Source organism: Brienomyrus brachyistius, chromosome 3, assembly GCF_023856365.1.
Source record: "Brienomyrus brachyistius isolate T26 chromosome 3, BBRACH_0.4, whole genome shotgun sequence".
Classification (NCBI taxonomy): Eukaryota; Metazoa; Chordata; class Actinopteri; order Osteoglossiformes; family Mormyridae; genus Brienomyrus; species Brienomyrus brachyistius.
This window is the reverse complement of record NC_064535.1, coordinates 24318411-24333737: the sequence shown is the minus strand read 5'-3', so window position 1 is coordinate 24333737 and position 15327 is coordinate 24318411. Positions and strand designations below refer to the sequence as shown.

General features: G+C 50.9%; 1 protein-coding gene across 6 annotated transcripts in view; it reads left to right on the top strand.

Annotated features, from left to right (window-relative positions):
- Positions 1-15327, top strand: part of erc1b (ELKS/RAB6-interacting/CAST family member 1b) — a 144646-nt gene that overhangs the window by 69968 nt on the left and 59351 nt on the right. For all 6 annotated transcript variants that reach the window (XM_049007309.1, XM_049007311.1, XM_049007310.1 and 3 more), the window contains one exon: positions 8394-8554. In XM_049007309.1, the coding sequence (XP_048863266.1) occupies positions 8394-8554 (161 nt within the window). The remainder of the gene's footprint in view (positions 1-8393; positions 8555-15327) is intronic.

Here is a 15327-nt window from a genome sequence, read left to right as displayed (position 1 = left end):
ACAGTCATTTAGCCAGCGTAGAGTGATCGTGTTCAAGGTGACCAAGAACACATGATTGAAGATTGGGGTGAGATGGCGTCAGGGACCGGTGTCTGAGAATACAGGAGACACTCTTTTGCGACTGCTGTGTGTTAACTTTGGGTGTTCAGTCATTTCCTTGCATACTAGTTGCCATTGCAGTGCCTTTCTCGTGGTTCTTTGAAATGTCTTGTACAGTTGAGGAGCACTTGCATTTAACTGTAGGTTTATCTCCAAAGACCCAGGTTCCCGGTGATCCTCACTTCGTCTAGCTCTTTTACACAACCTGGAAAGAGGCTTGGAGGTCCCAATGGCTGAAGGCCAGCCTTGGTGACTAGAGCTTCTGCCTGTTTAAGGTCTGGGTTTGGCCTGGGTTCATGGACCTCGTCGGAGACTGCAGTTAACGTCTCTTCCGCCACATAATTTGAAAACATCACCTCTGTCTCAATATGCACCAACATCCCAGAGACTTTGCCATGCCCACGTGTTCGTGGAGAGGGCCAGCATGCGCTCACATCACCGGTCGATCCACATTCGGAAAATAAGTAATTCTGGGCAGTGGAACAGCAAGGTATTTTATTTAATTTCAGACTGGCTCTTTACAGGGCTACCCCACCAATAAAATCAGTGTGCTGTTGCATGCAGTATGACTACATGGTTGTAATGCGTCAATGGGGATTAAAACATAATGCAGCTGTCTGTGCGTAGGAGCCAGAGACGAAAGCCAGCGGTGGTCCTGAACGATTCCTTTCAATTAATCTTTTGCTGGAAGCTGTAAACATCCTTGATGGGTCCACATGTGTGTTGAGCAGCGCTTTGTGTCATTGAGGTGGCGCCGTTCTTCATCCCAGTGAGCCTGAGCAAACTGTTTCACGCCGGTTAGCTTAGCATGGCACTTGGCTCTGTCGCGTCCATTTAGTGTGGTCTCATCTTCACACTCATGAACGTGTCACTGTCAGAGATCCTATCCCAATTCCAATTGGGTTGAACTCCTTCCTTCCCCCACACCCCCCCCCAAGTTTAATTATTCCGGCTAGAGCGAGATGGGGGGGGGCGCTATGGAGCCCCGGAGGATGGGGGCTGTGTGTCTGTCCCCAAACACCGCTGAACGCATGCGTTATTTTTCTCAGCCCGTTTTGACCCTACTCGTGAAAGACCTCCGTAGGACCCTTCTGTGGGTCCTGTTCTCAGCTAATTAGTCAAGCCACCTGCTTATAAGAGAGCCCCAGAAAGCAGCCGTAAAAACCATTTTAGTGTGGGACACGCTGTCTGCAAAAGCAGATTTTATTTCCCATTGCGGAATATGCTCCTTTGTCTGACTTAGCTGGCTAACAGACGCCTTCATCCGGAGTGACTTGAATTTCACTGTTTTCCCCAATTGTTCGTTTATTCAGCCGACTGTACTAGAGGAGGCAGTTTGGGTTAAGTGGTTTGGTCCAGGGTGCCACGGCGGGATACTTCCTAATCCTTTAGGCCTGAGGTCCTGGTCTTCAGCCCCGAGACCGCATTAGCTGTTTCGTAGGATGTTCTCAGCATGGCAGCGCTAAGCTTGGAAGTGACCCAGATTCTTCTGTAGTCATTACTGTGTATTAAGCAGACATCAAGACCCTCGGACGGTCACAGGGTCTCCAGCAGGGTGATTTGGTATTAGCAGCGTTTAGATTTAGCTTTTGCTGATTTTCTTTATTGCGCTTATTCCTGGATGGCCGTTATCTCGTAGCTGACTAGCCATCACACGTGTGGGATCCACATATGAGTTTTGGTCATATGTACATGTGATCTTTCCTGCATGTAAGATCCACCACGCTGTCCACCTTAGGCTATGATAATGACCCCCCCCCTCCCCCCCATACAGCGGTCACCTCTCATCTCATTCCTTCTGCTGGGGGGTTAATGGTGGTTCTTTCTGTAATTTGTGCTAAGCGTGATGTTCTCAGATATCCCACTTAAATCTGACTTCATCCAGTTCACACGTCACACATTTATTTAAGGAAGGACTCCATCCAGTCAGCGCATGGTACACGTAGCAGTCTTCTTGCGAGCCAGGTGCTGTTTTTGTGGCCTGATTTGTGTTTCCTTTGTCTCATTGGACCTCCGATGCTGGTCACCGTGACCCTCCCGCTGCAGTCGTCAGCCGTAAAAAACAAAAGGCATTTTCTTCCACTTCTAACGTTTATGTTCTCCACCTTCATCCACCTGTCACCCAGTCCCATTTGCCTGCACTCTGCCCCAGTTTCTGTTGGCTCAGTCCATTCAGCAAAGTGGAAGAGAAGGGTTGGGGGCGTTTTCTGCACTTGTGTCTTCGTTCTGCATTTGGTTTTATATAATTATCTCTTCTCTATTTCCTCTCCGTCGCTTCTCTGCTACTCACTGCCTGTCTGAAGCACTTACATGAACCAATGCATGACTTCAGCCACCTCGCCTTTAAGTGGCACAAGGTATGAAATGATTCACCCCCCTCCTTTTTGTACTGAGTATTTATGAGTAAAGCCCCACCACCCCTGCACTCTTATTTTCCTTCTTATGTTCTCTGTGCCTGATGTTCACTCATCTTCTGTTTTTGTTGGTGCTGCACGTCCCCCTTCTGCTTCTGGTTTGCCCCCCTTGTATTTTCCCCCTTGATGCCCAGCTTTTTTTTTTTTTTTTTAATCTATTTTTTTTGACATTCTGGAACGCTGAAGGACATCGAGCCTTCCTTTTTCCGGGCAAACCTCAGCGTTCTCACAGAATCACCTGTTCAGGCGAGAGCTCTCCCACTCTGGGGCTGTCACATTGGACTTTCGCACACATCACGCCACTGCTATTTCCTGAGTACTGTTACACTTGAACTCTGGAATTCCTCCTAGGAAAATCTCGTCTGCAAGTCCCGCTTTTGTAGGAAACGGCACGAAAAAGCTCTCAGGGTTAAAGTGAGTGGCGGCTTGTCCAGTCTGATTGTGAGCTAACCCCTGAACTTTAGAGAAGACGTGACGCTTTTCTATATAATTTAGCCGCCTGTCTGATCACCAGCTTAGCATCGTTCCTGTTCCTACCATCTTGCGCTTACTGAAGCAGTTCAGGTTAAGCGTGGGCACACGGGTGCTTTTGCTGCTTACCTTGCAATGTGTGTTTGAGAAACCCGTTTGAGTGTTTGGGAGTCGGAATGAGATGAGAAAAGGGAACATGTCCGCGTGGTCCAAAGTAAATCCTCATACTGAAGGCTCCTGCACCCAGCAGATAAACACCGGCTGACGTCTGGCTTGTTGAACTTGGCTGCCAGGTTCACTTTTGTGAAGGAGGCTGATTTTTTGGCAAGTATATATTTATAATTGTCCAGTCTATCCGCCCCGGCCTGTAAACTACAGAAACGAGAAAAGTTTGAAAGCTGTGTGTATTATAATAAAGTGTGTTTATTAGCCTGGGCATAGAGCAGGCTATTCTGGTGTTTTCAAAGCGAGTGATTAAGATGCATTTCGCAGCGTTCATGTGGCGGAGAGAGGGTGGTGATCACACCCTTTCATAAAAGCAGCCCCGCTTGGAGCTTGGCCCTTTAGTGATGTAGGAGTTTCTGGCTGAACATGGTGACATGAGCATAATTAGCCCCAAGTCAGTTTCCTTTAAGGGCTGTATCCATTTTCAGTGGGACCAAAACCAGCCAATGACTTGTGCTGTTTTATAATCCGAGATGATCGCGGTATTTCAGCGCTCTGATTTTTATCCGGCACAGTGTGCCTGCTTGTCCGCCGATGTTGTTTCAGGCATTATTGCCGAGTTATGGCATTCCAGGGAGTTTGTCTTCGTGCTCGCACATGGTGGCCAGTGTCCCTGGCACAGTGGATACATATGTTTTTTAGCAGGTATTTTTAAAGCCTGCTTTTCCTATTGATTCAGCTTGTGTGCTGCCACACCCCCCCCCCCACCCGGATGCTGTGGTCTTGTGCTCGTCTCGCTGACCTTTACGGCAACTGAGAGCCACCAAAACACGCTGGCGCCCATTCAGACAAGGATGCGCCGGGCTGTAGGCGTTATAATGCAGAACAGCTTTTTACAAGGTGAGAAACATCTGAAGTTTGCATAGGTGAAAGGAGGAGGCAGCTCGTGGCTGAAGCTCGCGTTCACAGATCGGCGGATGCGACAGAGGAGACGCTGCATCAACAGATCTGGTGACAGTCAAGGAAGAAATGCCGTGTTTGTATTTTGTTTATTTTGACTAACAAAACATTCGGCTCAGAAACCGTTTCATCTTTCGAAAGTCGACTTGCAGAGGAGACCTCCTGTGAATTGCTGTCTCCCCTTTAGGCCAGGTGGATTCTGGGAAATTCACTGCGGGAGCGATCGTCTACCGCGACAAGGGTGTGTTAGTATTGAGGCACAACCAAGCGGTACGACGCCAGCTGGATGGAGATAGCCACTTCCTGTGGGCAGTCAGCTCCCTGTACACCAGTTAAAGACTGATAGATATGGTATAGTTGCTGCGGTACGGTAGCCCTTTTGCTACAGTAGCCACACTGTAAGACCCCACCCCCCCGCTCCCGCGATATGATGGTTTGCACTGTGCTGCGTCGCACCTGTGAACATGGCAGCTGACCGGTTGCCGCTTTAATCGTGTTTTCACAAAATCGTTGTTTCATCAGGTCAGCGCCTCCTTGCAGATACAGTGATTGGCGGTAAGGCAGTGAAGGGGGGCGGTGTGGATCTAGCAGAAAGGCGTGGGGGGGGGGGGGGTTGTTGATGCCTTTCCAGACGCCGCGTTTGCCGGCGCTCTGTGGATGTCGCGTGGGAGGCTGCCCTTTGAAACGCCATCGCCGTTCCGTGCTCCTCACTCTGAAGGACGTTGCCACTGACAACTTCTCCTGCTTTGCTGTCCCCCCTCCCCCACTGTATGGCTGCCCTTATGTGAGACGCTAAGAGGTACAGCCAAGAGCCTATGTGAATGGCGGCTTTATGGGCCTGTTATAGGAGCCGGGGCCCCGGGCGCCTTGTTAGCCGCATTAGCGCTCGAGCGAGACCTGGATTAGCCCTAGGAGTATTAACCCCACGTGTGCCCCCGCCGAATACACTGCTTGGCCGTGTCAGCTTGCTCAGCCCCCCCCAGCCGTTTCAAGGTGTGTGGATGCACTGAAGGTGGTTATACATATTAAAACCACACACGTGTGAGCCGGCCTGGGCTTGTCTTTGGCCTAAATGGTATTTGTTTATCTTTTTACTTTTATTTGAGTATTTATGAAATTTCTTTGGTAATGGTTTTCCATTTAGCCACCTGAAACTTGGACAGCCGGGTTCTGTGGCAGGTGACAGACGGGCAGCCGGGGCTGAAGGGGGCGCCGTGCGTTTAATCCCCTTCCTTGCCTCATGACTCGCGCTGCCCCTGTTTCCTCCAGCATATGGGCATTAGCGCCCTCCTCGCGGGTCTCTCCGTGGAGCTCTGTCAGGACACTCTAATCCTCCTCTGTCCCCCGCTCCGTGTGTGTCTGAGCACATGCAAGCGCATTGCACCTAAGTACGTGTCTGTGTGCGTTCGCACGTGTGTTTTGCTCACTCTGCTGTGTCTTTGGTGGTTTTCTGTGCTTTTGTTTCTACTCTCCTATTCCTGACCATGCTCTTGCTCACATTATGTTCTCTTTTTCTCGTTCTTTCCCTCGTTCATCTCATTCTCGGGTGCCCTATCAGTCTGCATTTCTCTGCGGACTCCCGGCATATGCAGCTTGCGTCGTCCTATCTCCACTCGTCAATGTGTCAGGAATCACCTCAGTTGCTTTTTGGGAAAGGGCTTTGCAGAGAGGTGACTGAGTCCACTAGCACGCTGAAGGAAGGCGCTGTGGATGTAATGCGGGGGGAGATGGTGGAGGGGGGGGGGGGAGGGCCGGCAGTATCAGAGCCGGGGAGGGTACCGGGGTGCCATTTGGCGCATCACGAGTGTCCAGCCGGGAAGCTGATGGCCAAGCCCCTCCCCACGGCACCTGCACGGCCCTCGGCTCCGGCAGACCGGTACTCATTTGCCACCAGCACCAGCTATGTGCTCGGGAGTCACACCGGGCCGGAGACGGGCCTGCACGCCACGCCACGCCTCAGCGGTGAGTCCGAGGGAGGGGGGCGGACCGCGGCCATTCTTTCGGATTTGTCGTTGCCGTGCTTCCTTATCGCGAGTGTAGTGTGGGTGCGTGACCTTTGGATGGACCCCCATTTCGGGTTTTTATTTTTATTTTTTTTTCCCCCCATCCACCCCCTCCATCCACAGTTTTCACATGCACGACACATCTGCTCCCCCAGCCCTCAACGCCATCCATTGTTTACAAAGGCAGTCTTCTGCACTGTTTTCATAACCTCCGTTTAACCGTGTGTAGCTCTGATGTATGTGAGGGCGGCAGCTTGCGAAATGCGCCCGTCGGCCGAAATATGAACGCCGCACGTTAGCCAGCGGGACCTCGCAAGGTCGCCCCGCGTCGGAATGCTTGCTGTCTTTTGTCAGGCCAGACTGCTCGCTATGCAAGTTCGGTCCGGGGGGAAATGGCAGGATCTTCTCCTTGTCCTCACTGGCGCGGCTGTCCTTGGGCTGTCAGCGTAATGCAGTGATGGCGCTGCGGAGCTCGGGCCTCATTCCTTGGGAACGTGTGAAGAGTGCAGCTCTGTCGCTGACACGGCTGAACCGATCCTCTCGTCTCCGTAACTGGGGCAGCGCTGACACACATGCTGAACCACCTGCTGTGGGGGGCTGGCGATGTCTGACAATCAGTATGTCCTGGGGAGCGGACAGACTGCTTTCTGCTCAACTAGAGGTCTCTTCCAGGGGTGCTCACATCTTTCCTGTGCGTGTTACTCCTCCCCCCCTCTGGAAGCTGCAGTGTATGCGTTGTGTGAAGATTTATGTCCGAGTGATGCAGGCTTTTGCTGGATTATATTATGTTCTAAAAAGAAAAAAAGTTTTAGTACTGCCGAACATCACAGATAAGCGATTTTAATAACTGCGTGTTTCTGAGTTTTACAAAAAGCAGACAAATAACTTCCCCTAAGATGTTTTAAGATGTTTTCGTAATGGCCTTCTTCAGAAATGACGGAAGAAAATGAGTTGATAAGATGAAGAGAGAGACGGGAAACCAGGCGGCCGTAAATTTGCTCCGAGCAGTTTACTGCATGCATCATTTCACTTGGAAACTGGCGCAAGTATATTAGAAGCTTAAGTATGTCTGGGCCGGGTCCACTTCAGGCTGCTGCTGGGGACTCGGCCAAAAGAGGGCAGAAGTCTCACTGTGTTGTCACACCTGAGTCATCAGCTCAACTGGGCCTCTTCACCCGGCTGCATCCTTGCATCCGAATTTCGATTTTTCCTCTGCATTGTCTGAGGTGCCTCGGAAAATTAGCTAATTCCAGCTGTCTCAGTGTTAGGAGTCCATTAACGTACCAAATACTTGCATGTGTGTGTGTGTATGTGTGTGGTCCAGGTATACCTTACCTTGTGGGGACCTAATGTCCCCACAATGTGATGAATACCCGTTTTTTTTTCCAGCCCCATATGGGAAAACTCTATTTTATAAAAATCCGTGACTGCAAAGAAAGAAATGCAAAAACACTTGTATGGCGTTGGGCAGGCATCGGAGCTGCCGGACATGGGCTCGGGGGGGGGGGCCTTCCTGTCACTTCTGTTAGCTCCCTGCACTAATCCCCATAGCGCTCCTCCCCTGTGCTCCCCCAGTCGTGTGCCATCGCAAGTGCAGCTATCCGCCACCTTGATTCGTTTATTCAGTCTTTCTGAAAGTAATTCTACGTATGAAAACAGCACAAGCCACTATTAGACTGGATTAGCGTTTGGGTTGAACATAATTTGTTTTCCTTTCTGTTTTATTTGTGGTGTTTCTTTGCTTGACGGCGTAATGATTTTCTGTGCCGCACTTGCGCACGCTTGGCTGCTTAGACAGCAGGGTCCTGTGGCAGGTGACGGACGGGCAGCCAGGGCTGAAGGGGGCGCCGTGTGCTTAATCCCCTTTGTTGCCTCATGACTTGCGCTGCCCTTGTTTCCTCCAGCATGTGTGCACTGTCGAACCCGTCGCAGGTCTCATCATTGCTCCGTTAAAGTGCTCTAATCTCCGATTCCCCTCTCTCTTTGTCTCCCTGTGTGTGCGTGCGTGAACGCGTGTGCCTGTCTGCGCATTCGCTGTGTCTGTTTCTGCACTCTTGTATTTTCTTTCCTCTCCGCCCTTCTTCATATTCCTCCTCTCTCACTCCCTCTCTTTTTCTCTCCCTTTGACCTTCTCTGCGTGTCCTCCATGCTGTCTTTCTCGGCCTTCACGTTGGTGTCCCGGTGGATGGGCTTTGTGTGTGTGTGTGTGTGTGTGTGTGTGTGTGTGTGTGTGTGTGTGTGTGTGTGTGTGTGTGTGTGTGCGTGCGTGCGCTCGAGGCAGATGGAGGAGCTGCTGGCGGCCATGGAGAAGGTGAAGCAGGAGTTGGAATCCATGAAGGCCAAACTGTCGTCCACCCAGCAGTCCCTGGCCGAGAAGGAAGCCCACCTGACCACGCTGCGTGCTGAGCGCAGGAAGCATTTGGAGGAGGTGCTGGAGATGAAGTAAGAGTCAGACACCAAACCCTACTCTCCTGGCTTTCTGAAAGGTTCTCCGCCTTGGGCCACTTAGCCTAGTGTTGGCTGCAGTCCTGCACTGAATGGTTGCTCCGATTAGTTAGTTAGTAAAAAAAAAAAAAAGAGAATTATTCTTTGGGGTTTGGGTGCTTGGTAAAGCTTCATTGTTTGTGTTCCTGTTTTATTTCCTACAGCGGGGGACAAATCTGAGAAAGATTGCTTTCCCGGTAGGTTCCGGAGTATACAGTGCCGCTGAGCGATTTAGTTGTGCCTTTTTTAGATTGTAATTGAGTGAGTTAGTTATAGAGAATGACCCTTTTTCTAAATGGCTGGAGTAATATTGAGTTTTTTTTTTGTCTCCTGCTTTCTGGCCTTTTCTGTCCATAATTAGCACTTTTCGCTCCCGATGCCTTGATTAAACAGCAATATCCAGGTACAGAGGACGCTTTGATTTTGTACCCGTTCTCCCCAGAGACGCTCACTCTGCAAACCAGCTGGCAGCCACAGCTACAGGCCGCCGCAGTCGAAATATCAATCGGTTTGGGCTCCCTGCCTGCGTGCTCCTGCAGGGGGCGCCGGCCTGCCGGCTTTCCCTGAATAGATCTGCTGTGCAGCATTGGCAGATTTAAAGTTAAAGCTGGCTAAAAATAGCAGCTAAAATCGAGGGGGATTTATCTGCGGTTACGCCACAGGGTCCAGGTACTGGGTGCTTTCCAGTGCCAAATTAGGTGGAGCTGTTTACACCCCCAACATGATGCCGCACGTTGCGTTTGAGGGTGGGAGCGGATGGCTGGGTGGCTGCGTCCACCTGCCTGACTGACACGGGGTCTAACACCTCTGCTGTCTCTTGGACCTCTTGGTAGAAGCATTAAATGCTTTTACTGTGTCGTTAATATTCTCCAACTGGCACAGTGAACCACAGGATACATTTATTAACGAACGAATGCGGGGAAACGGAGATTTGGCAACTGAATTGTGGCAGCGTGCGTAGGCAGTGCCGTTTAATAAAAGCTCATGAGGTTTATATAAGACCTATGAAACATTAAGGAAAATATTTAAAAGTCACACACTCTTTGCTAGTTACCCTTCAAAGTGTGTTAAGGGCCAGTATAATTCTTGCTTTATGTCGATCTCTGATGTTTTGCTGACCCTTTAAGGGAAGCGTCAATCATTTGCCCCCGGAGGCGAGCGGAGAACACGGCTGACGGACAGACGGAACCTTCCGTATCTTTATTAATTAAAGGAGGCAGGGTCGGGGTCCTGAGACTCATCTCATTCTTGGGCCCGTGTCGTTCGACTGCTGCTTTCTGGGAGAAATCGCATTGAGAGGGAAAGGTAACAAGGCAGCCGTCTGGGAACGAGGCTGGAGTTTTTTATCTCGGTGTAATGTGTTTGAATTAATGCCGCATGTGGCCAGTCGTAAAAGTCAAACCCTTCCCTTAATGTGAAGGAAGAAAAATAGGGTAAAGCGCGGAACTGGCTCCAAGCACGTCCATTAAAGCCCGAGGTCTGAGACGCACGAACAGGGAGCGCTGTGTATCGCCACCAGGCTCGCGAAAACCACACGGCTCAAAAATAAAAAGTTCTCGAAAAAGGGACGGGGGTCGAGGGGTTGGGGGGATTAAAATATGGCCACGGATGTTTCTGCAATGGGCCGCGGGTGGGTGGGGGCCCGTGGTGGTCGCGCTGCGATGGTAACGGCTGTTTTCATGGGCTTATGACGAGCGGAGGGAGGGGTGATGCATGGGGGGGGGGGGGGGCCTCGCCTGCGGAGGCCCTGTGACGCCTGGCGCGCGAGACATTACCGGAACCCTCGTTAAAACGGCACAAAAAACGGCAAAGTTACAGAAGACGCTTAGGTTTTGGCGCCTGGGATCCGGCCGCGTCCGTTAAATGCAAGGTTTTCCCTCGTTTTCGGTGCTAATTGCACATCAGCCGGCGCATTCACATGCGCATTGCGATAGTATTCCTGACTGCTATGTGTTTCCGCTTCGCAGAGCTGAGTCGAGGAAAGACCTCATCATCCAAGAGTTTTTTTTTTTTTTTTTCTTTTCAGTCTGCGGCAGCCCATTTACTTTAACTGCAGCGGGATTATTGCTCCAAGAAGGTCACTGATGAAATACAGTTGTCCTTCTTGATCGTCATCCTTCCATTGGCCGGCAGAATGGTGTGTTCCCGCTCGAACCCGGCACTGGCGAATCCCGTCAGTCCTTCCCTCACTTATCGCTAAAACCCAGCAGAATCCTGCTTTACCCCGATTCACCCGAGACTCCAGTTTACTGCTTTTCAGCCCGTCCTATTGGCTCGCCTGATCTTTTTATCTCGTGCCTGTGGCCGATTGGAGGTGCGAAAGCCGCGGGTTCGGCCCGATTCGTGAAGAACATTAAGCTCGACCGCGCTAACAGCATGCTCTTGCTAATCCCTCTCGCCTTCCAGCTGTGCACAGTTGCGGCCGCGCTGTCCTGCTCCACCGTCGATGTGGGCCGCTCTTGCTCACCGGGGTTGGGGGGCCCTGCTCTTCAGGGCCGGACGGAGCCACACATCTCGGTTCCCACAGTGTGATGCGGGCTACAGCCTCAGCGCGAATCAATCATCCTCCCCTCCCTTTGTGCCGGCTCTGCCTTTCATCCTTTATTTGTTTGAGGGAGAGACTACCATTAAAAAAGAGAGGGAGACACAGAGAGGCGGAAATGAGCACAGAGTATTTGTAGAAAACCAAGCCCTTGTTAGGAACTCTTCAGATGTTCTGAGCGAGCCCCACTTGCGGGTCCTCAGTGTGGGGGCGATTGTCGCCATGGGTGTTTGTAGCCTGCAGAGGGGACCGCCACTTCTATGACAGGGACAGCTGGACAGGAAACAGTTTCCTCCCAAAGACAAAGTCTTTTTATAGCTCCCGCTGCTCATTGTGATGGATGGATGAGTGGATGGATGGATGGCTGTCTTGCTCCAGAGGCCTCCCTCTTCGAGGCGGCCCCCTCCGCCCGCCTCCACGCTTAACAGCAAACCCAGGCCCTCGGCTCTACTCCCGTGCTCCCCCAGAGAGGAGCAGCCTCGGTATGCGGGCGATCCTCCCTCTCGCCTCCTGCTCGGCATACTCGTACCATCCGGCATCACCTCCTTTTCCCTCTCTGCCTGCTGTCGCTCCTTGCCACGTCTTCGCTCCCTCTCCCTGCAGGGGGGTGTCAGGGATCTTCGAGCGCGTCTGTGGTCGTCCGTCCCCCAAGTTGGCGTGTGGCACACGTTAAAGTGAATAACACGCTGCCTGGTGTGACAGCGGCTCTGGGTGTGTTTGCACTTATCTATATGTGCTTGCGTGTTCATATGCTAGCAACATGGTCAGTGGGGTGCTAATTTATCCCTTCTAACACCGATGACTCCCTCATGGTGGTCTACCTGGAGGCCTGTTTACAGTGCTGACTTAGAAAAAGAGCAGCCATATAGAGGTTGATGGTGTAGTAGTACCTGAGGGTAGCCAGGTGCAGGGTGGCAGGTTGGGCCTGCTAAGCTCCTCTCCTCCCACCAGAGAGCGCCGACGTGCACCTTTCAGTCTGCTGGCACCTGTCACCAGTACGATTTCCTGCTGGAAAAGCCACACCAGCTTCATGTGACAGCAATAATGAGAGGTCCGACTCCAGCGGGCTGTCCAGACGAATCACACCCGATGTCCGCTCGCTTGATGGCTGATGTGCGAAAACTCTTTTTCTTTTTTTTTTCTTTTTCCCGGGAAATAATGGAAAATCCATAGACCCTATTAGATACTGAACATCTGTTCAGCTCATACATGCACATCTGTCCCCATTATGGAGCTATCTTACCCCAAATCCCTCCATCTGAGTGTGCACTTTGCTCTAAAAAAGAGGAGAATATCACCACGTGAGTTTGTACTTGTGGACTGAGGAGCTCAACGTGTCCCGTCGCAGAGCCAGCTGGTAGACGGTCCAGGGTGCCTCACCTGCACTGCACAGACCCTTAAACAGGCAGCACAGCGAAATGCAGGGGGGGGGTGCCTTTTGCAGATGAGTTGAGCCCAGGTCGCAGCAACACTGCGTCGTCATCATCGTCATCATCGGGGGTCGGTGCATGGCTCAATGGGTCAGGCCTCCTGTGCCTATGAGTGGAAGGTCGGAGGTTCAAATCCCGTCCGTGACAGGATAATTAGTATAGCAACCTGTTTGAACAGCTCAGCACATGTGCGTCAGGAACCCCACTGTTGTCTCTCAATGTCTCGGGGCAAATTAACCTTATATATTATTATTAGCTTATATACACACCATGTCCAATGTTCGTTTTCCTGTGCTGCATTCCAGTGAAGCAGCGCAATATTATTTATGTCCCTCTTATTTAACAGCTTGATTTATGTCTGTTTTTTTGGCACCTCCGTCTCTTCAGGATTAACAGTAATGTATGTATATACGCTCGTATATCTTATTGCTTGTTTTCTGTTCGCTCTCGCTTTCTCATGCTCAGCGCCCCCTATCCACAAAACCTGTAAATCACACCTTCCCGCTGACAGCTAAGCGGCTCTGGAGCAAATCACCTAAAACAAATGGCCTAGGTGCGGCTCCCATACAGGGAGTCGCCCTCCTCTTCCGGGCCTCTGCCTCCAGTTGCAGGCCTGGAACCCCGGTTAGTGCCCCCCCCCCCCCCCTCCCCTGCCAGTTTCAGACTTGTCTCGGGTCAGAAGAAAGGGCCTGTATTTCTTATCAGTGGCAGAATGGACTGGAATTTCCCCTTGCCTGTTCTCTGGTGGCTCACGTCCACAGATGGACCTTTGATGGGCGGATCTGAGATGGATTGGGACCAGCAGGGCTGTTGGCATCGTGGTGTCAGGTAGCAGAACGTCAGGTTACCTCAGACACTAGAGCTTTTTATCCAGAGTAGATTTTTACGCTCAACTTACACAGTAAATATTCTGTGCCTGGCGCCTTTGTGTGCACTACAGCAGGCTCCCCATGGCCGTGCTTGTCCTCTCACATCCAGCTGCTCTGTTTCTCTTTGCCCGGCTGCATTTTCCTCTAGACCATTCAGCGGGGAAAAAAAAAACCCATAGAAGACACTGAATGAATTACGGCTGTTTCGACCCATGTTCCATCCGCGTTGGCAGTTTCAGCACATGGCCCTGCGATTCTGTTCCCGGTCTGCCATGGCTCCACTCAACGTGCCGGCGCTGAAAGGGGCTGGTGTTGCGGATGCCGTTCGTTGACCTCTAAAGAGGACTGAGTCGGGGTCTCGGTGCATGAACCAACAGCGCCCTTATGTACTTGAAATGCACAAAATGCTCATTCACGCACTTACAGGTACGTGCAGTATAAAATCACACAGGGTAAATGCCCGCACACACTGAGCTGAGTGTGGGATATCCGTGTGCTCCCCTCTTTCCTTGTGTGTCCATTCGCCCCGGCCGGGCCTCCTTGGCCTCTCTCTCTCTCTGCTTGACATACCTGTTCCCTCACACCTTTCTCTGAGCTCACTGGAGTGTGGATCGGGGGGGTCTAAGCAGTATTGGCTCTTGCGAGGAGACGGACGGGTCTAATTAGACAATCGGAAATACTGGAGGCGGGGTTCGGGGGGGGGGGGCGGGCGGAATACGGGACCAGCTGGGTGTCCTGAAGGAGGACCTATTTAGAGCTGCCAGTTGTTAAGATGAAAGAGGGGATGTTGTGAGGCCGCTCATGTGTCTCCAGCCAAGCGCAACATTTGGTGGAAAGTGACCAGCAGACTCCTGCTTTCACCTTGTGCATTTATTTAATGGATGGATGGATTTATATATTTAGTTTCTCTTTTTAAAGAATCATTTTTCTTTTTTTTTATCTTTTTTTGCAGTCTTTGAATATATTAGCTGCCAAGGTGATGACAGATTTTTATTAAATTGAATTTCCCCGTCACAACATCAAAGTAATAGTTTTTGGTCCCCACAATGTAATGTATACCCGGACCACCCACAAACACATACACACACATTTGGGCAGGATTGATTGCAAAGTCCATCCTTCCTTGGATGTAAAAGATATTCCTCTATTTTATGTTTTAAGCAGAAATAATGCCATGAACTTGGGAAAATATTTGATGCTGGAAAAGTGATCTCAGACAGCGGCCTGCTGTTTCCCCTTTTTAAGGTTCTGCGTTTATCTGTCGTAACAGCAAACCCTGCTCATGCCGTTCCCTTTTACTGCTGTTTTTCATGCGAGTATATCACTAATAAATCTCTCTGTGCTCGTTTTAACAGCCCCTCTAGGTGCTTTTCTGAATGTTGCTGAACCCTGAGGAGTGATCCTTTTCGTTCAAAGTGAAAGCATCGCAGCCGCAGCATGAACTGGAGGCTGCGTGTGACCTCACACGCACAATTTCACTCTGCTATGTACTCCCCAGTTTCCCCTGTGTGGAAAAGGGCAATTAACGAACTTGTAGGCCTCTCCATCCGATGGTTGGTGCCCATGCTTGGGTGGGTAAGGCCAGTTAAGCCTAGCCTTCAGATGCAGGCTGCACCAAACGAAAAAGTTTTACTTATGCAATAATGTTATGAAGAATGATTAGTTCAGAGATACCCAATCAGACTGTACAGGAGGTGGGTCCAGGACATCTAATTGGCTGGTCCCACCTTTTCTAATTCCATGGACCCACCTCCTCTACAGTCTGATTGGTTATCTCTCTGAGCCAGTCATTTTTCATTATGCCCTCTGAATATTTTAGTGGAAGTAAAAGTTTCATGAGTGGGAGCTACTGGAAGATGTGATGAAAGCAAAAGGTGCCCAGTGTCGGCG